The following is a 21,751-nucleotide window of genomic DNA, read 5'->3' as shown; positions in this document are numbered from 1 at the left end:
CTCTTGATAGAGGTGGCAGTACTCCGTCACCCCGTATCTACCGGCCCGTAATTAAGGGACGGACCCCGGCCGGTAAGATCGCCTCTGGCACGCTCGAACCAGGGGAGCGACTTGGAACACCCCTGATGGGCTCCCACCTGGCCACAAAAGAGGACGGACAGCGACCCTTGACTCTGAACGGATCAATGGAGGTTATGACAGGTTCTCGCACTCGCGTTGCGATGCTCCATAGACCCCAGAAAGTCGGGCTGGCCCAAAAACGACTTGCGCCTGGTGATGGAACCGAAGAATTGCGCGGGTTGCTGCGGAGGTCCGAGTCCACCTTCAAGGGCGGCTTTCCAGAGCGTACGCTGGACGCGGACCCTGAGGATAATCTTCCTTTTTTCCTCCCTTCAATATCTCCTAAACGGTTAGAGATACAGGCTTCGGACTGGTACCAAATTAAAGCCCTTTCAAAACCCTACATTTTGGACTACATGGACGACTCTCTACTCCCAGTAGAAGCGGAGATATCGATACGGGAGAAAGTGGAAAACTTTAACCTTCGATATCTCCTAAACGGTTAGAGATACAGGCTTCGGACTGGTACCAAATTAAAGCCCTTTCAAAACCCTACATTTTGGACTACATGGACGACTCTCTACTCCCAGTAGAAGCGGAGATATCGACGGATGAAGCTGTTCGATGAGAAAGGCTGTAAAACTTTAACCTTCGATATCTCCTAAACGGTTAGAGATACAGGCTTCGGACTGGTACCAAATTAAAGCCCTTTCAAAAACCCTACATTTTGGACTACATGGACGACTCTCTACTCCCAGTAGAAGCGGAGATATCGACGGATGAAGGCTGGATATCGATAGAGAAAGGCTGGAAAATTTAACCTTCGATATCTCCTAAACGGTTAGAGATACAGGCTTCGGACTGGTACCAAATTAAAGCCCTTTCAAAACCCTACATTTTGGACTACATGGACGACTCTCTACTCCCAGTGGAAGCGGAGATATCGACGGAGAAACGTTGGATATCGATGGAGAAAGGCTGTAAAATTTAACCTTCGATATCTCCTAAACGGTTAGAGATACAGGCTTCGGACTGGTACCAAATTAAAGCCCTTTCAAAACCCTACATTTTGGACTACATGGACGACTCTCTACTCCCAGTAGAAGCGGAGATATCGACGGATGAAAGCTGGATATCGATGAGAAAGGCTGTAAAACTTTAACCTTCGATATCTCCTAAACGGTTAGAGATACAGGCTTCGGACTGGTACCAAATTAAAGCCCTTTCAAAACCCTACATTTTGGACTACATGGACGACTCTCTACTCCCAGTGGAAGCGGAGATATCGACGGAGAAAAGGTGGAAAACTTTAACCTTCGATATCTCCTAAACGGTTAGAGATACAGGCTTCGGATTGGTACCAAATTAAAGCCCTTTCAAAACCCTACATTTTGGACTACATGGACGACTCTCTACTCCCAGTAGAAGCGGAGATATCGACGGATGAAGGCTGGATATCGATGGAGAAAGGCTGGAAACTTTAACCTTCGATATCTCCTAAACGGTTAGAGATACAGGCTTCGGACTGGTACCAAATTAAAGCCCTTTCAAAACCCTACATTTTGGACTACATGGACGACTCTCTACTCCCAGTGGAAGCGGAGATATCGACGGATGAAGCTGGATATCGATGAGAAAGCTAAAACTTTAACCTTCGATATCTCCTAAACGGTTAGAGATACAGGCTTCGGACTGGTACCAAATTAAGCCCTTTCAAAACCCTACATTTTGGACTACATGGACGACTCTCTACTCCCAGTAGAAGCGGAGATATCGACGGATGAAAGCTGGATATCGATGGAGAAAGGCTGTAAAACTTTAACCTTCGATATCTCCTAAACGGTTAGAGATACAGGCTTCGGACTGGTACCAAATTAAAGCCCTTTCAAAACCCTACATTTTGGACTACATGGACGACTCTCTACTCCCAGTAGAAGCGGAGATATCGACGGATGAAGGCTGGATATCGATGGAGAAAGGCTGGAAAACTTTAACCTTCGATATCTCCTAAACGGTTAGAGATACAGGCTTCGGACTGGTACCAAATTAAAGCCCTTTCAAAACCCTACATTTTGGACTACATGGACGACTCTCTACTCCCAGTGGAAGCGGAGATATCGACGGATGAAGGCTGGATATCGATAGGAATGGCTGGAAAACTTTAACCTTCGATATCTCCTAAACGGTTAGAGATACAGGCTTCGGACTGGTACCAAATTAAAGCCCTTTCAAAACCCTACATTTTGGACTACATGGACGACTCTCTACTCCCAGTAGAAGCGGAGATATCGACGGATGAAAGCTGGATATCGATGGAGAAAGGCTGGAAAACTTTAACCTTCGATATCTCCTAAACGGTTAGAGATACAGGCTTCGGACTGGTACCAAATTAAAGCCCTTTCAAAACCCTACATTTTGGACTACATGGACGACTCTCTACTCCCAGTGGAAGCGGAGATATCGACGGGGGGACGATAGAAAGGTTGGAAAACTTTAACCTTCGATATCTCCTAAACGGTTAGAGATACAGGCTTCGGACTGGTACCAAATTAAAGCCCTTCAAAACCCTACATTTTGGACTACATGGACGGACTCTCTACTCCCAGTGGAAGCGGAGATATCGACGGAGAAATGTTGGAAAACTTTAACCTTCGATATCTCCTAAACGGTTAGAGATACAGGCTTCGGACTGGTACCAAATTAAAGCCCTTTCAAAACCCTACATTTTGGACTACATGGACGACTCTCTACTCCCAGTGGAAGCGGAGATATCGACGGAGAAGGCTGGATATCGATAGGGAAGGCTGGAAAACTTTAACCTTCGATATCTCCTAAACGGTTAGAGATACAGGCTTCGGACTGGTACCAAATTAAAGCCCTTTCAAAACCCTACATTTTGGACTACATGGACGACTCTCTACTCCCAGTAGAAGCGGAGATATCGACGGATGAAGGCTGGATATCGATAGAGAAAGCTGGAAAACTTTAACCTTCGATATCTCCTAAACGGTTAGAGATACAGGCTTCGGACTGGTACCAAATTAAAGCCCTTTCAAAACCCTACATTTTGGACTACATGGACGACTCTCTACTCCCAGTAGAAGCGGAGATATCGACGGATGAAGCTGGTATCGATGAGAAAGCTGGAAAACTTTAACCTTCGATATCTCCTAAACGGTTAGAGATACAGGCTTCGGACTGGTACCAAATTAAAGCCCTTTCAAAACCCTACATTTTGGACTACATGGACGACTCTCTACTCCCAGTAGAAGCGGAGATATCGACGGATGAAGCTGGATATCGATAGAGAAAGGCTGGAAAACTTTAACCTTCGATATCTCCTAAACGGTTAGAGATACAGGCTTCGGACTGGTACCAAATTAAAGCCCTTTCAAAACCCTACATTTTGGACTACATGGACGACTCTCTACTCCCAGTGGAAGCGGAGATATCGACGGAGAAAGGGTGGATATCGATGAGAAATCTTTAACCTTCGATATCTCCTAAACGGTTAGAGATACAGGCTTCGGACTGGTACCAAATTAAAGCCCTTTCAAAACCCTACATTTTGGACTACATGGACGACTCTCTACTCCCAGTAGAAGCGGAGATATCGACGGATGAAGGCTGGATATCGATAGAGAAAGGCTGGAAAACTTTAACCTTCGATATCTCCTAAACGGTTAGAGATACAGGCTTCGGACTGGTACCAAATTAAAGCCCTTTCAAAACCCTACATTTTGGACTACATGGACGACTCTCTACTCCCAGTAGAAGCGGAGATATCGACGGATGAAGGCTGGATATCGATGGAGAAAGGCTGGAAAACTTTAACCTTCGATATCTCCTAAACGGTTAGAGATACAGGCTTCGGACTGGTACCAAATTAAAGCCCTTTCAAAACCCTACATTTTGGACTACATGGACGACTCTCTACTCCCAGTAGAAGCGGAGATATCGACGGATGAAGCTGGATATCGATAGAGAAAGGCTGGAAAACTTTAACCTTCGATATCTCCTAAACGGTTAGAGATACAGGCTTCGGACTGGTACCAAATTAAAGCCCTTTCAAAACCCTACATTTTGGACTACATGGACGACTCTCTACTCCCAGTGGAAGCGGAGATATCGACGGAAGAAGGATTGATGGAAAACTTTAACCTTCGATATCTCCTAAACGGTTAGAGATACAGGCTTCGGACTGGTACCAAATTAAAGCCCTTTCAAAACCCTACATTTTGGACTACATGGACGACTCTCTACTCCCAGTAGAAGCGGAGATATCGACGGAGAAAGGTTGGAAAACTTTAACCTTCGATATCTCCTAAACGGTTAGAGATACAGGCTTCGGACTGGTACCAAATTAAAGCCCTTTCAAAACCCTACATTTTGGACTACATGGACGACTCTCTACTCCCAGTGGAAGCGGAGATATCGACGGAGAAAGGTTGGAAAACTTTAACCTTCGATATCTCCTAAACGGTTAGAGATACAGGCTTCGGACTGGTACCAAATTAAAGCCCTTTCAAAACCCTACATTTTGGACTACATGGACGACTCTCTACTCCCAGTGGAAGCGGAGATATCGACGGAGAAAGGTTGGATATCGATGGAGAAAGGCTGTAAAACTTTAACCTTCGATATCTCCTAAACGGTTAGAGATACAGGCTTCGGACTGGTACCAAATTAAAGCCCTTTCAAAACCCTACATTTTGGACTACATGGACGACTCTCTACTCCCAGTGGAAGCGGAGATATCGACGGAGAAGTTGGATATCGATGGAAAGGCTGGAAAACTTTAACCTTCGATATCTCCTAAACGGTTAGAGATACAGGCTTCGGACTGGTACCAAATTAAAGCCCTTTCAAAACCCTACATTTTGGACTACATGGACGACTCTCTACTCCCAGTGAAGCGGAGATATCGACGGAGAAGTGGATATCGAGAGAAAGGCTGGAAAACTTTAACCTTCGATATCTCCTAAACGGTTAGAGATACAGGCTTCGGACTGGTACCAAATTAAAGCCCTTTCAAAACCCTACATTTTGGACTACATGGACGACTCTCTACTCCCAGTGGAAGCGGAGATATCGACGGAGAAAGTGGATGATGAGAAAGCTCTTTAACCTTCGATATCTCCTAAACGGTTAGAGATACAGGCTTCGGACTGGTACCAAATTAAAGCCCTTTCAAAACCCTACATTTTGGACTACATGGACGACTCTCTACTCCCAGTGAAGCGGAGATATCGACGGAGAGGTGGATATGATGAGAAGGCTGGAAAACTTTAACCTTCGATATCTCCTAAACGGTTAGAGATACAGGCTTCGGACTGGTACCAAATTAAAGCCCTTTCAAAACCCTACATTTTGGACTACATGGACGACTCTCTACTCCCAGTGGAAGCGGAGATATCGACGGAGAAAGGTTGGAAAACTTTAACCTTCGATATCTCCTAAACGGTTAGAGATACAGGCTTCGGACTGGTACCAAATTAAAGCCCTTTCAAAACCCTACATTTTGGACTACATGGACGACTCTCTACTCCCAGTAGAAGCGGAGATATCGACGGATGAAGGCTGATATCGATAGAGAAAGGCTGGAAAACTTTAACCTTCGATATCTCCTAAACGGTTAGAGATACAGGCTTCGGACTGGTACCAAATTAAAGCCCTTTCAAAACCCTACATTTTGGACTACATGGACGACTCTCTACTCCCAGTAGAAGCGGAGATATCGACGGATGAAGGCTGGATATCGATGGAGAAAGGCTGGAAAACTTTAACCTTCGATATCTCCTAAACGGTTAGAGATACAGGCTTCGGACTGGTACCAAATTAAAGCCCTTTCAAAACCCTACATTTTGGACTACATGGACGACTCTCTACTCCCAGTAGAAGCGGAGATATCGACGGATGAAGTGGATATCGATGAGAAAGGCTGAAAACTTTAACCTTCGATATCTCCTAAACGGTTAGAGATACAGGCTTCGGACTGGTACCAAATTAAAGCCCTTTCAAAACCCTACATTTTGGACTACATGGACGACTCTCTACTCCCAGTAGAAGCGGAGATATCGACGGATGAAGGCTGGATATCGATAGAGAAAGGCTGGAAAACTTTAACCTTCGATATCTCCTAAACGGTTAGAGATACAGGCTTCGGACTGGTACCAAATTAAAGCCCTTTCAAAACCCTACATTTTGGACTACATGGACGACTCTCTACTCCCAGTAGAAGCGGAGATATCGCGAGAAGGCGATATCGAGAGAAAGGCTGGAAAACTTTAACCTTCGATATCTCCTAAACGGTTAGAGATACAGGCTTCGGACTGGTACCAAATTAAAGCCCTTTCAAAACCCTACATTTTGGACTACATGGACGACTCTCTACTCCCAGTGGAAGCGGAGATATCGACGGAGAAAGGTTCGATAGAAACTGAACTTTAACCTTCGATATCTCCTAAACGGTTAGAGATACAGGCTTCGGACTGGTACCAAATTAAAGCCCTTTCAAAACCCTACATTTTGGACTACATGGACGACTCTCTACTCCCAGTGGAAGCGGAGATATCGACGGATGAAGGCTGATATCGATAGAAAGTGAAATTTAACCTTCGATATCTCCTAAACGGTTAGAGATACAGGCTTCGGACTGGTACCAAATTAAAGCCCTTTCAAAACCCTACATTTTGGACTACATGGACGACTCTCTACTCCCAGTAGAAGCGGAGATATCGACGGATGAAGGCTGATATCGATAGAGAAAGGCTGGAAAACTTTAACCTTCGATATCTCCTAAACGGTTAGAGATACAGGCTTCGGACTGGTACCAAATTAAAGCCCTTTCAAAACCCTACATTTTGGACTACATGGACGACTCTCTACTCCCAGTAGAAGCGGAGATATCGACGGATGAAGGCTGGATATCGATAGGAAAGGCTGGAAAACTTTAACCTTCGATATCTCCTAAACGGTTAGAGATACAGGCTTCGGACTGGTACCAAATTAAAGCCCTTTCAAAACCCTACATTTTGGACTACATGGACGACTCTCTACTCCCAGTAGAAGCGGAGATATCGACGGATGAAGGCTGGATATCGATAGAAAGGCTGGAAACTTTAACCTTCGATATCTCCTAAACGGTTAGAGATACAGGCTTCGGACTGGTACCAAATTAAAGCCCTTTCAAAACCCTACATTTTGGACTACATGGACGACTCTCTACTCCCAGTAGAAGCGGAGATATCGACGATAGGCGAATGGAGAAAGGCTGGAAAATTTAACCTTCGATATCTCCTAAACGGTTAGAGATACAGGCTTCGGACTGGTACCAAATTAAAGCCCTTTCAAAACCCTACATTTTGGACTACATGGACGACTCTCTACTCCCAGTAGAAGCGGAGATATCGACGGATGAAGGCTGGATATCGATAGAGAAAGGCTGAAAACTTTAACCTTCGATATCTCCTAAACGGTTAGAGATACAGGCTTCGGACTGGTACCAAATTAAAGCCCTTTCAAAACCCTACATTTTGGACTACATGGACGACTCTCTACTCCCAGTGGAAGCGGAGATATCGACGGATGAAGGCTGGATATCGATAGAAAGGCTGAAAACTTTAACCTTCGATATCTCCTAAACGGTTAGAGATACAGGCTTCGGACTGGTACCAAATTAAAGCCCTTTCAAAACCCTACATTTTGGACTACATGGACGACTCTCTACTCCCAGTAGAAGCGGAGATATCGACGGATGAAGGCTGGATATCGATGAGAAAGGCTGGAAAACTTTAACCTTCGATATCTCCTAAACGGTTAGAGATACAGGCTTCGGACTGGTACCAAATTAAAGCCCTTTCAAAACCCTACATTTTGGACTACATGGACGACTCTCTACTCCCAGTGGAAGCGGAGATATCGACGGAGAAGGTGGATATCGATGGAGAAAGGCTGGAAAACTTTAACCTTCGATATCTCCTAAACGGTTAGAGATACAGGCTTCGGACTGGTACCAAATTAAAGCCCTTTCAAAACCCTACATTTTGGACTACATGGACGACTCTCTACTCCCAGTGAAAGCGGAGATATCGACGGAAGAAAGGTTGGAAAACTTTAACCTTCGATATCTCCTAAACGGTTAGAGATACAGGCTTCGGACTGGTACCAAATTAAAGCCCTTTCAAAACCCTACATTTTGGACTACATGGACGACTCTCTACTCCCAGTAGAAGCGGAGATATCGACGGAGAAGTGGATATCGATAGAGAAAGGCTGGAAAACTTTAACCTTCGATATCTCCTAAACGGTTAGAGATACAGGCTTCGGACTGGTACCAAATTAAAGCCCTTTCAAAACCCTACATTTTGGACTACATGGACGACTCTCTACTCCCAGTGAAGCGGAGATATCGACGGAGAAAGGTTGGAAAACTTTAACCTTCGATATCTCCTAAACGGTTAGAGATACAGGCTTCGGACTGGTACCAAATTAAAGCCCTTTCAAAACCCTACATTTTGGACTACATGGACGACTCTCTACTCCAGTAGAAGCGGAGATATCGACGGATGAAGGCTGGATATCGATGGAGAAAGGCTGGAAAACTTTAACCTTCGATATCTCCTAAACGGTTAGAGATACAGGCTTCGGACTGGTACCAAATTAAAGCCCTTTCAAAACCCTACATTTTGGACTACATGGACGACTCTCTACTCCCAGTGGAAGCGGAGATATCGACGGAGAAAGGTTGGAAAATCTTTAACCTTCGATATCTCCTAAACGGTTAGAGATACAGGCTTCGGACTGGTACCAAATTAAAGCCCTTTCAAAACCCTACATTTTGGACTACATGGACGACTCTCTACTCCCAGTAGAAGCGGAGATATCGACGGATGAAGTGGATATCGATAGGAAATGGAAACTTTAACCTTCGATATCTCCTAAACGGTTAGAGATACAGGCTTCGGACTGGTACCAAATTAAAGCCCTTTCAAAACCCTACATTTTGGACTACATGGACGACTCTCTACTCCCAGTAGAAGCGGAGATATCGACGATGAAGGCTGGATATCGTAGAGAAATGGAAAACTTTAACCTTCGATATCTCCTAAACGGTTAGAGATACAGGCTTCGGACTGGTACCAAATTAAAGCCCTTTCAAAACCCTACATTTTGGACTACATGGACGACTCTCTACTCCCAGTGGAAGCGGAGATATCGACGGAGAAGTGGATATCGGAAAACTGAAACTTTAACCTTCGATATCTCCTAAACGGTTAGAGATACAGGCTTCGGACTGGTACCAAATTAAAGCCCTTTCAAAACCCTACATTTTGGACTACATGGACGACTCTCTACTCCCAGTAGAAGCGGAGATATCGACGGATGAAAGCTGGATATCGATGGAGAAAGGCTGTAAACTTTAACCTTCGATATCTCCTAAACGGTTAGAGATACAGGCTTCGGACTGGTACCAAATTAAAGCCTTTCAAAACCCTACATTTGGACTACATGGACGACTCTCTACTCCCAGTAGAAGCGGAGATATCGACGGATGAAAGCTGGATATGATAAGAAAGCTAGAAAATTTTAACCTTCGATATCTCCTAAACGGTTAGAGATACAGGCTTCGGACTGGTACCAAATTAAAGCCCTTTCAAAACCCTACATTTTGGACTACATGGACGACTCTCTACTCCCAGTAGAAGCGGAGATATCGACGGATGAAGGCTGGATATCGATAGAGAAAGTCTGGAAAATTTTAACCTTCGATATCTCCTAAACGGTTAGAGATACAGGCTTCGGACTGGTACCAAATTAAAGCCCTTTCAAAACCCTACATTTTGGACTACATGGACGACTCTCTACTCCCAGTAGAAGCGGAGATATCGACGGAGAAAGCTGGATATCGATGAGAAACTGAAAACTTTAACCTTCGATATCTCCTAAACGGTTAGAGATACAGGCTTCGGACTGGTACCAAATTAAAGCCCTTTCAAAACCCTACATTTTGGACTACATGGACTGACTCTCTACTCCCAGTAGAAGCGGAGATATCGACGGATGAAGGCTGGATATCGATAGAGAAAGGCTGGAAAACTTTAACCTTCGATATCTCCTAAACGGTTAGAGATACAGGCTTCGGACTGGTACCAAATTAAAGCCCTTTCAAAACCCTACATTTTGGACTACATGGACGACTCTCTACTCCCAGTAGAAGCGGAGATATCGACGGAGAAGGTTGGAAAATTTTAACCTTCGATATCTCCTAAAGGTTAGAGATACAGGCTTCGGACTGGTACCAAATTAAAGCCCTTTCAAACCCTACATTTTGGACTACATGGACGACTCTCTACTCCCAGTGGAAGCGGAGATATCGACGGAAGGTTGGAAAACTTTAACCTTCGATATCCGGTTAGAGATACAGGCTTCGGACTGGTACCAATTAAAGCCTTTCAAAACCCTACATTTTGGACTACATGGACGACTCTCTACTCCCAGTAGAAGCGGAGATATCGACGGAAGAAAGGATGGAAAACTTTAACCTTCGATATCTCCTAAACGGTTAGAGATACAGCTTCGGACTGGTACCAATTAAAGCCTTTCAAAACCCTACATTTGGACTACATGGACGACTCTCTACTCCCAGTAGAAGCGGAGATATCGACGGATGAAAGCTGGATATCGATGAAGAAAGGCTGTAAAACTTTAACCTTCGATTTCTCCTAAACGGTTAGAGATACAGGCTTCGGACTGGTACCAAATTAAAGCCCTTTCAAAACCCTACATTTTGGACTACATGGACGACTCTCTACTCCCAGTAGAAGCGGAGATATCGACGGATGAAGGCTGGATATCGATAGAGAAAGGCTGGAAATTTTAACCTTCGATATCTCCTAAACGATTAGAGATACAGGCTTCGGACTGGTACCAAATTAAAGCCCTTTCAAAACCCTACATGTTGGACTACATGGACGACTCTCTACTCCCAGTGGAAGCGGAGATATCGACGGAGAATGGTTGGAAATTTTAACCTTCGAAATCTCCTAAACGGTTAGAGATACAGGCTTCGGACTGGTACCAAATTAAAGCCCTTTCAAAACCCTACATTTTGGACTACATGGACGACTCTCTACTCCCAGTAGAAGCGGAGATATCGACGGATGAAGGTTAGGTTAGGTTAGGTTAGGTTAGGTTAGGTTAGTATGGTTAGGTTGTGACCGGGTCGCGAGTGACCTAAAATAATTGGACCTTCTCCTATATGGTATGACCTACCTATATGGTGCCTATGCGGTACCCGTATGGTCCTCCTGTATGGCTCCTTGATGGTATCCAGGATGGTTATGGTACCTGATGGTTTGGTGCCTAAGTGCCATATAGGCCTGTATCCGTCATTTCCTTCGATGGTAGCCTACTTGGTATGGTACCTGGATGGCTTCTATTCGGAGCCTCGATGGTGTCCTCCTTGGATCGGTTAGTGTTACCTGTATGGTCCTCCTAGATGGGTTCCTTCTGAGGAGTGTTTCGGTACCTTGGTGGTCCTACTCCTAGGTGGCTGGTTCTCCAACCAGTATGGTATCCCTGAAAAGGTCCGCGAAAAGATCGCGATGGTTCCTGACCGGCCTCTATGGATATACTTTGAGAACTGATGGTCACTGAACGATTCTTTATTACAGTCGGAACCTCTATGGAATCGTACGGTCGGTGGATGGGTGAAAGGTTTACACATACACATGAAATAATTATGAAATGAACAATATATATATATGTATATTTATAAAATACAATCAAAAACCTTACAGGCTAATCGCAATAATAATTATCTTTATATTTGAGCTACGTCGGTTATCGTGGGCCACGCCCTTCGCGCTGACCTATGTGGTCGTATGGTGTAAGACGTATTTATCGAACCTTTCTTCGTATTTAACGACGGTCGCCCTTTTCTTCGCGGGATAAATTAGTTCTTTCCCGGGTCACGTACTCGTCGGAATTGAGCTGCGCCGCGTTATCTTTATAAGCAAACCGCGTTCACCGCCGCGGTGACCTATATGGTCTTATTCACTTATTTATGGTGAAACTTGGTAAAAAATCTCCCGTAGCACGTCGGAATATCACTGGTGTATTAATGCGGTCGCGTAATTTGTGAATGCGACTTACCGCTCGCAGAATCTCTGCGCCGTCTGGAAACCAGCGGGTTACCCTTCGACCACGCCCTACGCAGTGACCGTTCGAACTTCCCCTGGACTCTCCGGTAAATCCGGCTATAATGGGCCCGAGCTGGGTTGCAAACACTACACTTATCACTACCGACGCGTACGGGTACCTCTCTCTTTATCTCTTGCTACTTATAACGCAATTTATTGCACGTGTTAATCTCGCGCGACACACGTGTGTGTACTCCTTGGAGTTCCTGCAGCGACTAAACTTGCCCGTGCCTGTCCGTTGCACGCAGACCTCCCGGGCCGTTATCCCCACTACGCGCCTCCTTTGTCCGCACGTCCGCTCTATAGTCGGACGCGGCACGCACTGTACTCGTCTTTGTCATGCTCGCGTCAGGACCGTAGCTATCATGATGCGTCGCCCGCTTTTATACAAAACACAAAATTCTTTATAATTCTTAAACTAAAAACAATATAACAAATCGGCTCGCGGCGACGGATACCTCATCGGACGAGGTATATATGCGCAAAAGTACGTTTTTCAAATTGTGGCTAAAACACAACTCAACCTGTAAATAATAAAAATTCCTATGTCACTATATTAGGAACAAGGCGCACATCAATAATATATAAATAATTTAAATTTAACCTATATGGTCCTAAAGTGGTACCTATGTGGCACCTCGCTAGATCGACTACCTATGTGGCTCTTATGGTCTTAATTGGTTCCCTAAGTGGTCAGCCTACATGGACCTATGCGGCGACTTATACGGGATTCTTCTTATGATCCTATGTGGTCTCCTTTGTGGTCCTCTAATTGGTCTGCCTTGGTGGACTTGTCCCGTAACCTCGATGGCGTTCCTATGTGGCTCCCGGATGGTATCACCTCTTTTGGTAGTAGGTCAGGACCTAGATGGTACCTCGGAGATATCCCGATGGCTGGTTAGATCCTAGATGGTAATCGAACGATGTTCCAATGGTTGGTCAGGACCTATATGGAACTCAGCTGATACTCGAATGGCTAGTCAGGTCCTAAATGGTAATTCAGCTGATACTCTAATGGCTAGTCAGGTCCTACATGGTTATCAGACTATATTCGGATCGTTGTTTATGACCTAGATGGTATGCAGACAATATTTGTATGGATGGTTAGGCCCAATATGGCATCTTATTGATATTCGGATGGTTGGTTAGGATCGAATTAATCTCTAGCGGTTGGTCAGGTACTAACTAATAGTTTCGGTTTGGTTAGTTAGGTTAGGTTAGTATGGTTAGGTTAGGTTAGGTTAGGTTAGGTTAGGTTAGGTTAGGTTAGGTTAGGTTCTCCTTCGCGGGGCGCCACCTTATCGTGGTGAAGGGGTCCTGGTGTACCAATGATCCACTTGGGTAGTACCTTCGGTCCTACCGAAGGGAGGGCCGAGTGGGGAGGATCACTAGCTAAGAGCGTCCTATACACGCTCCGAGATGGGCAGCTGCCTCTCGGAGTTGTTTCTGGGACTGGAGGGTTGCATTTATGCAACCCAAAGGTCCCCACAGCGCGGGCGGACCGGGCTCGTTAGCCTTGGTAGGCAACCGGTCTAGAGGAAGGAAAACCTCGAGCAAAAACCCGAGTGTGTCGGGGCTCGTAAAACCCCGACATATATGGTGTAATGTCCAAGAAAGGAGCAAAGACCCCGGTGCTCGGAGCCGGGGAACGGCGGGTGGAGATGTGCTGTCCCGGCCCTCCCCCGTCGACATCAAGCGACGGGCAAGGTGGCGCGTGCCAGGCGGGCGCGCCACCCGAATATGCTATCGCCCGGAGGGTGGCACCTGAGGAGGGACCTGGTTCGAGTCGGTCTTCCGACTCGTCCCCGATCGCTTCAAGGGTGCGGAAAAAGCGGAAGAAGAAGGCGGACACGTCCGTCTACGAGTCGTGGCATGGCGGGAGGTTGCGCTCCTCGCCGACGGGGGCGGGCATTGTGCCGGCCCGTCTCATGCCGGCGGGGGGGGTAACCTCGCGTCTCCGTGAGGGTGGGTCGCCGCTCGGCGAGACTTCCCCCTCACAATTGTGGAGGAGGCACTTCCCAGGGGAGGAGTTCCCGCCGCCCGGGGTCTATGACGTCCCTGTGACGGCGGGAGGTCCCCCCCTACCCGCGCGCGAGGATCGTGCCAGGGAGGGACGTACCGGGAAGGGGTCGCGTCGGCACCAGTGGGGTATTCCGCCTATGCGGAGACCCCCTATTCCTGGGCTGGATCGCGTCTTGGCTGCCGATGCTCTCGAGGGTATCAACTACCTTCGGGAGCTTCGGGTCGAGCCGGGTAGAAGGACTTCGAGGGGCTACACCGGTAGACCCCTCGATGGTCTGAACGAGATGGCCAGCGTCTCCCTCAGGAATGTCGAGGAGGCTCTGACCGCCTATTATAAAGGTATAAAGGGGGAGGAGAGGCCGGGTCGACGCCTCGAGGCTCTCGAAGTCCAGGTTCGGGGCCTCAAGGCTGAGATCGCTCGCATTGGGCGGTGGCTGGAGAGGATATTTCCTCCTTCAGCGGCCGCAGCTGCGAGCAGCGGGCCCTTTCTCCCCCCGCCTCTTTCGCGGCGCGTGACGGCTGCTGGGCGGGATCGGGACGAGTGGACGATCGTGTCCTCTCGCAAGAGGAAGGGTGGGACGAGTCGATGCGGACCGAGGCTCTGGACACCAATGACCTGGGAGAACCCGCTGACGTGGGTCTGGTTATGGACCCTCCGGTATTGGAGAGCCCCATGACCACCCCGTCTATGGGTCGGAGTGGCTCCTTCGAGGTGTCGGCGACTGCGGTGCCAAGCGAGGAGAACCCTCCTGGGGGCCCGAACAGCGGCGATACACCCAAACCTCGGAGGAACAAAAGACCTCTAAGGGAGATTGTGTCACCTTCTCCCGAGGCGGTGGGGGAACACCTGATAAGTCTCGTGGAAGAGGGGAGCGATGACGGGGGAGAAGAAGAAGAGGATTTGGCCATCAAGCCCTCGGGGAGGGGACCCCCGCGTCGCATAACGTCTGACTCCGAGGACTCGTTAATCGTGATTGGCTTGGCCCCATCGCCGCCCCGACTGTCGCCTCAACGCAAAACGCGTGCCCTGCGCGAGAGGGACAAGCAGGGGAAGTTTAAGAAGAGATCACCGACCTCCGCGGAGGCATTGGCAACTACTTCACGGCCAAAGAAGAAGGCCAAATGCGTAAATTCTTCCCCGGAGCCCGGGACGGGAGACAGCCATCCCGACCCGTCTGTGGACCTCACTGAGACTCCTGACGGGTCGCATTCCCCCCTGGTTAGGAGAATAACCAGAGCGGTGAAGAAGAGGGAGCAGGAGAAGGGCACGGAAGAGGAAGAAGAGGAGCTGGCCGAGCTGCCGAAGCTGGATACGGAGCTGCTGGCCATTCGCGGAGCCCAATCGACAACCCTCCTATCCCTGGGCCTTGATAAACTGGGGCTCCTGGAGGATTTAAGGTCCCGGAGCAAGAATCTCCAGGGTGGTGTCAGCGGTAAGATGAGGATCCAGATCGCTGTTGTGACCGAGATAGTCCGGGACCTGGCCCACAGAGTGGAGCAGAAAGGTGACCTCATGTGGCTGAGGCGCCAGCTGCGGGATGTCAAAGAGGACCGAGATAAGACCAGGGATAGGGAGCTGCAGCTGCAGAGGCGGGTCCGGGGCTTGGAGGATCGCCTGGCAAAGTTGGAGGCGGCGCAGAACTGCGACTCCGGTGTACGGGCCTCCGTTGCGTCCGGAGGTCGACCCGGATCGGTGGTCTCGGGCTTTAGCTTGCCCTCGTTAAGGGGAGTCGCTGAGAGTGTTGTGGTGGAGCCCGACGTGTCTGCCCTGTTAGGTACGACGAACAACGGGAACGCGGGGAAAGCCCGCGCTGGAGGGCGAGCGCGGGGGCGAGCGAATAGATATGCGAGCGACACGGAGCATACGAGCGTGGCTGCGGGTGCGTGCGCGGAGTCGGGTAGCGGCGCATTTACGAAAGCGCTGGGATCGGCTGCCGTGGCCACCCATGCGGGGGCTCCCGGTGTTGGGGTCCCCCCCCCTTCGCTAGCGGGTCGGCGCGGCGAGTCCGACCGCGTTCGGCAAACGAAATGCTCCTGCGGGGCAGCGAGCCCTGGCGTGATGCGGCTTCCTGCTGCAGCAGACCGGCGTTTCGCCTTCGATGGCGCGGGTAACCCGCGAATAATCGGAGTCCAGACGGGGGATCGGGTGATCGATTCGCCCTTGGTTGGGAGGGGTGTTCCTCGAATCATCGAGGACATCCAACTGGTGCCTCCGTCCGGGAGGCTTCCTCCCGGTAGTGGCGGCGTCATCTCCAGGGGCTCCGGGGCCTCTGCCGCCCTGGACTCTATACCGGCTGACGGCGCGACGTGGCGAGTGTCCATGAGCCGTAGCGCTAAGCGGCGTGCTCGGCGCAAGCGAAAGGCGCTGTCCGATGGGATCGGTGCGGGTGTTTTGCCGGGCCCTGGGGGACCCGCGACCCCAGCGAGGGGGGGTCCCCCTCTGAAGGGCACCCCAGCCAAATCTGGGACCGTGGCTGACAGGGGGTCTCGATCTCGGCGCGCGAGTTCTTCGAGGGGGGCTTCCGGACCCGGACTCGGACGGAGGCCTCCGCGCACGGCTGCGGTTGGGCTCAAGGGAAGGGGGGAGACCTTCTCCTACGCGGAGGCTTTGTTGAAAGCCCGGGGGGAGGTCTCCCTGAATGAATTGGGGGTTGAGGCTCTGAGGATCCGGCGCGCGGCTAACGGCGGCCGGATTCTGGAGATCCCGGGTCCGGACGGCCCCGCTAGGGCCGACCTCCTCGCGGCCAAATTACGGGAGGTACTGGGCGATAGCGCGACGGTCACGCGCCCCATCGCCAGGGGTGAGCTGCGCTTAATCGGTCTGGACGACTCGGTGACCACCGGCAAGGTCACCGAAGTCGTGGCGGACGAGGGTGGTTGCGAGGTGTCGGACATTCGGACGGGCCCCATCAGACAAATGTTCAATGGGATGGGGTCGGTCTGGGTGCAGTGCCCTCTGGTCGCCGCGCTGAAGCTGGCGCGGCTGGGTAGTGTCAGGGTGGGATGGGTCTCCGCCCGGGTTATATTACTGAAGGCGAGACCCATCCAATGTTTCAAGTGCTGGGGATACGGCCATGTACGGGACGCATGTCGGGCCGGTTCTGAGAGGGGCGATGCCTGCTTTAACTGCGGGCGACCGGGGCATATCGCGCGTAATTGTGGATCACCGTCCTGGTGCGTGGTGTGCGCGGAGGGTGGCCGTGACGGCAACCACCGTCTCGGCTCCTCCGGGTGCGCCGCGCGCGGGGGCGGTGGGAGGGCGGCGTCGGCTCGGGGGGCCGCTCGGCCTGGCCAGACATAACCGTGTGGTTCCTGCAGGGGAATGTCAACCATTCCCTGCCGGCGCAGGACCTGCTGGTCCAGGAGGCGGCCCGCCTCGGCGCCGCCCTCTGTTTCGTCTCCGAGCCGCGGGTCGTTCCCGCCTCCCAGCACTGGCTGGGCAGCGGGAGCGGCCGCTCCGCGCTCTTCTGGAGGCCGGGGGCATTGCCGGGCGGGTGCCGTTTGGTCGATCGGGGCCGCGACTTCGTGGCCGCTGACTGCGGCGAGTTTTACGCCGTCAGTGCGTATTTTCCACCGCGGGGGGGGATCGCGGCTTTCCTCGGTCGGCTGGACGGGCTGCGCGGGGCGCTCTCCGGCCTCCGGGGGCGCAGGGTTCTCCTGTGCGGGGACTTCAACGCCAGGTCCTGGCTTTGGGATCCCCGCCGGGAGAACCGTCGAGGGGAGGTTCTCTCGGAGTGGGCCGCCGAGATGGACCTCCGCCTCCTCAATGTGGGTGGTGTCAGCACCTGCGTGCGGCCGCAGGGAGTATCCGTGGTGGATCTCTCCTGGGTGTCTCCCGGGTTGGCGGGCAGGGTTACGGGGTGGTCGGTGTTGGAGGGAGTGGAGACTCTCTCCGACCACCTTTACATAAAGTTTGGCATATTGCCGTCTGGGTCGACCGGGGGGGGTGGAGAGGGTCACAGCGGGGTCTATCCCCGTTGGGACTTCTCAAAGCTCCGTCCGGACGACCTGACTGCTTCGCTGGAGGAGCGGTGTGCCTTCGGCCCGGGGGAGGCCCAGGCGGCCACTGCTGAGGGCCTGGCGGGTTGGGTCTCGCAGACCATGGCTCGTGCCTGCGACGACTCGGCTCCCAGGTCCCGGTTTTGTAGGGTTGGTGGTGGTAGGCGTGCTTCCTCCGTCTACTGGTGGACGGAGGAGATCGCCGGGCTGCGTCGGGCCTGTTTACGGGCCCGACGTAGCTTCACTAGATGTAGACGTCGGGGTAGTCGTATGTACTGTGAGTGTTGTGCCGTCTTTCGCCTAGCCAAGCGGGACCTTCGCAAGGCCATCATAGCCGCGAAGATCCGCGCTTGGGAGGACCTGGTTCGGTCGGTTGAGGAGGACCCGTGGGGGCTGCCGTATAAGCTCGTGTTAAAACGGCTTAGGCGGTCGTCGCCAGCTCTCACGGAGACCCTCGGAGAGGATGAGCTAGCAGAGATGCTGGATTCCCTCTTTCCGCGGCCTCCTGAACGGGATTGGGTCGAGCCTCGCCGAGAGTTTGCGTGGGATCCCTCCTGGGCTTGCGACGAGGGGGAGGTACTGGAGGCCTTAAAGGGGAAGGCCAGGGCCGGCAATCCGGCTCCTGGCCCAGATGGGATACCCGCCGGTATCTGGCGGAGGGCGCCCATGGCCTTAACCCGGATTATTACGAGGCTATTCAATCGATGCCTCATGGAGGGCATCTTTCCAGCCGCTTGGCGGCGCGCGAGGCTCGTCTTGATCCCCAAGGGTGGTGCGGAACCGGCCGGGCCGCTCCGAGCCCGCCCCATCTGCCTCCTCAATGAGATCGGCAAGATCTTTGAGAGGGTGCTGGTGGGGCGGGTGGAGCGTTGGATGGCGGATCATCCGTCGGCCTCCCTGTCCGATTCCCAGTACGGGTTTCGGGCGGGTAGGTCGACGGTGGACGCCCTCCTTCGGGTCCGCGACTTTGTGTCTCGTGCCGTACAGGGCGGGGGTGCGGCAGTGGCGGTCGGGTTGGACGTGGTGAACGCGTTCAACTCGGTGCCGCGGTCGCGCATCCTGCAAGCGTTGTGGGAGAAGGGTCTCCCCCTCTACCTCCGACGTGTGGTGGGGAGCTACCTGTCCGAGAGGACGGTGGATTTTCCCGTCCGCGGCGGCGGTGTGAGGTCTCGTGACGTGGTGGCGGGCGTCCCCCAGGGGTCTGTCCTCGGCCCCCTCCTCTGGAATGTGGTATATGACCGCGTGCTCAACGCTCGCCTCGAGCCTGGGTGCGAGGTCATTTGCTACGCGGACGACACCCTGGTCCTGGCTGCGGGCCCCTCCGTGGAATGGGCCTCGGTCCGTGCGACCTTTCAGGTGACATACACGGTGGGGAGTATCGCTGGCCTGGGACTCAGGGTGTCGGCGGGCAAGACAGTGGCGGCCATGTTTCACGGGAGGAGGGCCCGAGGGCGGGCTCCACCGGTGGAGGTATTTGTTCGTGTGGGGGACGATTATGTGGAGGTTCGTGACAGTATGAAGTATCTCGGAGTGATCCTGGACAGTCGCATGTCTTTCAGGCTTCACTTCGAGTACGTGCGGACGAAGGTCGCGACGATCGCGAGGGCCCTGGGCAGGCTGATGCCCAATATGCGGGGCCCCGGGGAGGCCCGGCGTCGGTTGTACGCAACCGTGATGATGTCCGTGGTTCTCTACGGGGCGCCGGTTTGGGTTGAAGCCTTTGCTGCAACTCAGCGAGCCCAGGTGGACCTGAGACGTATTCAACGGCAGATCGCGTTGAGGGTGGTATCCGGGTACAGGACGGTGTCGTACGTGGCTGCGACCCTTCTGGCTCGGATGCCGCCCGTCGACATCTCGGCGGCGTCCCGTCGCCGGATGTACGAGAGGGCTCGCGACCTTCGTCCGTACGGGTTGTGGACGTCCGAGGCGGTCGCGGAGGCCCGGGCTGCGGAGGAGCTGCTGGTCCGCCGGCAGTGGCTTCTGCAGCTCTGGGCCCCGGGACTGCCCAGTGTTCGTGTTCGTGACGCGATCCTTCCGAGTTTAACCTCTGGCTGGATCGTCCGAATCGTGGCGGCCTGACCTTTCACGTCACTCAGTTGCTGACGGGCCACGGGGTGTTTGCGGATTTCTTACACAAGATCGGGAAGTATCAAACTCCGCAGTGTCTTCACTGCGGAGACGCGCGGGACGACGCGCAGCACACCCTGCAGCACTGTGTGTCGTGGCGGGTGCAGCGCGAGGAGCTGGTGAGGGTGATGGGCGGGGATCTGTCCCTGCCAGCGGTCGTGCGGGAGATTCTGCGCTCCCGTCGGGCCTGGTCGGCCGTGGCGAGATTCGCCGCGGTCGTGCTGGGCTCGAAGGAGAGCGCGGAGAGGGCCCGCGAGAGGGCCGCCGACCGCTGGGTCGTGGGCTCTTCCCCCTCATCCACCTCCCAATCGGAGGACCGGAGTTGGTCCGCCTCCTCCCCCGGCTCCGCGCCTTTGTCCTCGTCTTCCTCGTCGCCGTCGTTGTCCGGGGTGTCGGGTTCGTCGTCGTCGTCGTCGTCTGTGCCGTCGTCGTCATCGTCCGTTGTCGGTCGTGATCGTCGTCGTCATCGTCGTCGTCGTGGATCGTCCGTCTCGTCATCTTCGTCGTCTTCGTCGTCGTCGCGGTCCTCGTCGTCATTGTCGCTGTCCTCGGGGGGGCTTCTTCTTCGGGTCCGGATGACGGCGACGGTCGTCATCCGTTTGACCCGGGGGGGGGGCGGGGGTAGGCAGGGAGAGGTGCGGCTCTCCCACCTAAGTAGGGCGTAGCGGCGCGCATGTGTGGCGGGGAGTCCGGATGGCTAAGTGCCGTCTTGCATGGTGTTTCCCGGGCTGCCCGCACTCAGCACGCTGTGGGCCGGGGGGGTTTTAGTGGGTGCAAGCCCCACACTACCCTGGGATCACCCCCAGCACGGGCCCCAGGGTGTGCGTAAGGCATCTCCCCTCCTTAACAAAAAAAAAAAAAAGGTTAGGTTAGGTTGTGACCGGACCCGGATCTGCGATGTTCGGATCCGACGTGGGACGAGGCGATGGTGGCTCGCTGTCCCGACCGTGCGCCTGATCCCTCTGACCGCTTCGTCTTCAGCTTTGCCCCCTCGGCACCCTTTCCTGTCGGTCGCCACCCTATTTTTGATTATCTCAGAAAGTGTTAGTGTCGGAGAACAGGGAAACTCCGAGTAGTTGCCGGTGACTGGAGTCTGCCCGCCTGTTTTTCTTCTGTCACGGAGAACAGAGGAAAACTCCGGGAATCCCGCGACTAGACTCTCAGTCGGGCAATGATCCGAAGAAACAGCTTCGCCGTCTCTGGACGATGCTCTCCGCAGCGCTGTGTGAATAGGAGGGTAGGTGGGTTTATCGAAGACTCACTCTGTCCCAGTCTCCTCTGGATGGATGCTCTCAACAGCTCCGTAGCTCCTTGTCTTTGTCTGCCTCGAGGCTTCTCGC

At 52.3% G+C, this 21,751-nt stretch overlaps 1 protein-coding gene across 1 annotated transcript; it reads left to right on the top strand.

Annotated features, from left to right (window-relative positions):
* Positions 1–14,422: 14,422 nt before the first annotated feature.
* LOC112588883 (uncharacterized) lies at positions 14,423–20,363 on the top strand. The gene is made up of 4 exons (XM_025300179.1): positions 14,423–14,624; positions 14,852–16,060; positions 16,364–17,361; positions 17,604–20,363. Exons 1-4 carry the CDS (start codon positions 14,423–14,425, stop codon positions 20,361–20,363), a joined length of 5,169 nt encoding a protein of 1,722 aa, XP_025155964.1.
* Positions 20,364–21,751: the final 1,388 nt, after the last annotated feature.

Source organism: Harpegnathos saltator, unplaced genomic scaffold (genome assembly GCF_003227715.2).
Source record: "Harpegnathos saltator strain DR-91 unplaced genomic scaffold, Hsal_v8.6 scaffold33, whole genome shotgun sequence".
NCBI classification, from domain to species: Eukaryota; Metazoa; Arthropoda; class Insecta; order Hymenoptera; family Formicidae; genus Harpegnathos; species Harpegnathos saltator.
This window is presented reverse-complemented; position numbering and strand designations above follow the sequence as displayed.

Bases quoted from the DNA above. Each gene is read 5' to 3' on its own strand.
- LOC112588883 (XM_025300179.1), top strand. From the start codon at position 14,423: ATGCGGAGACCCCCTATTCCTGGGCTGGATCGCGTCTTGGCTGCCGAT. The intron at 16,061-16,363 runs GTACGACGAACA...TTCCTGCTGCAG, and splicing joins CGACGTGTCTGCCCTGTTAG to CAGACCGGCGTTTCGCCTTC. The intron at 17,362-17,603 runs GTACGGGACGCA...TGGTTCCTGCAG, and splicing joins AGTGCTGGGGATACGGCCAT to GGGAATGTCAACCATTCCCT.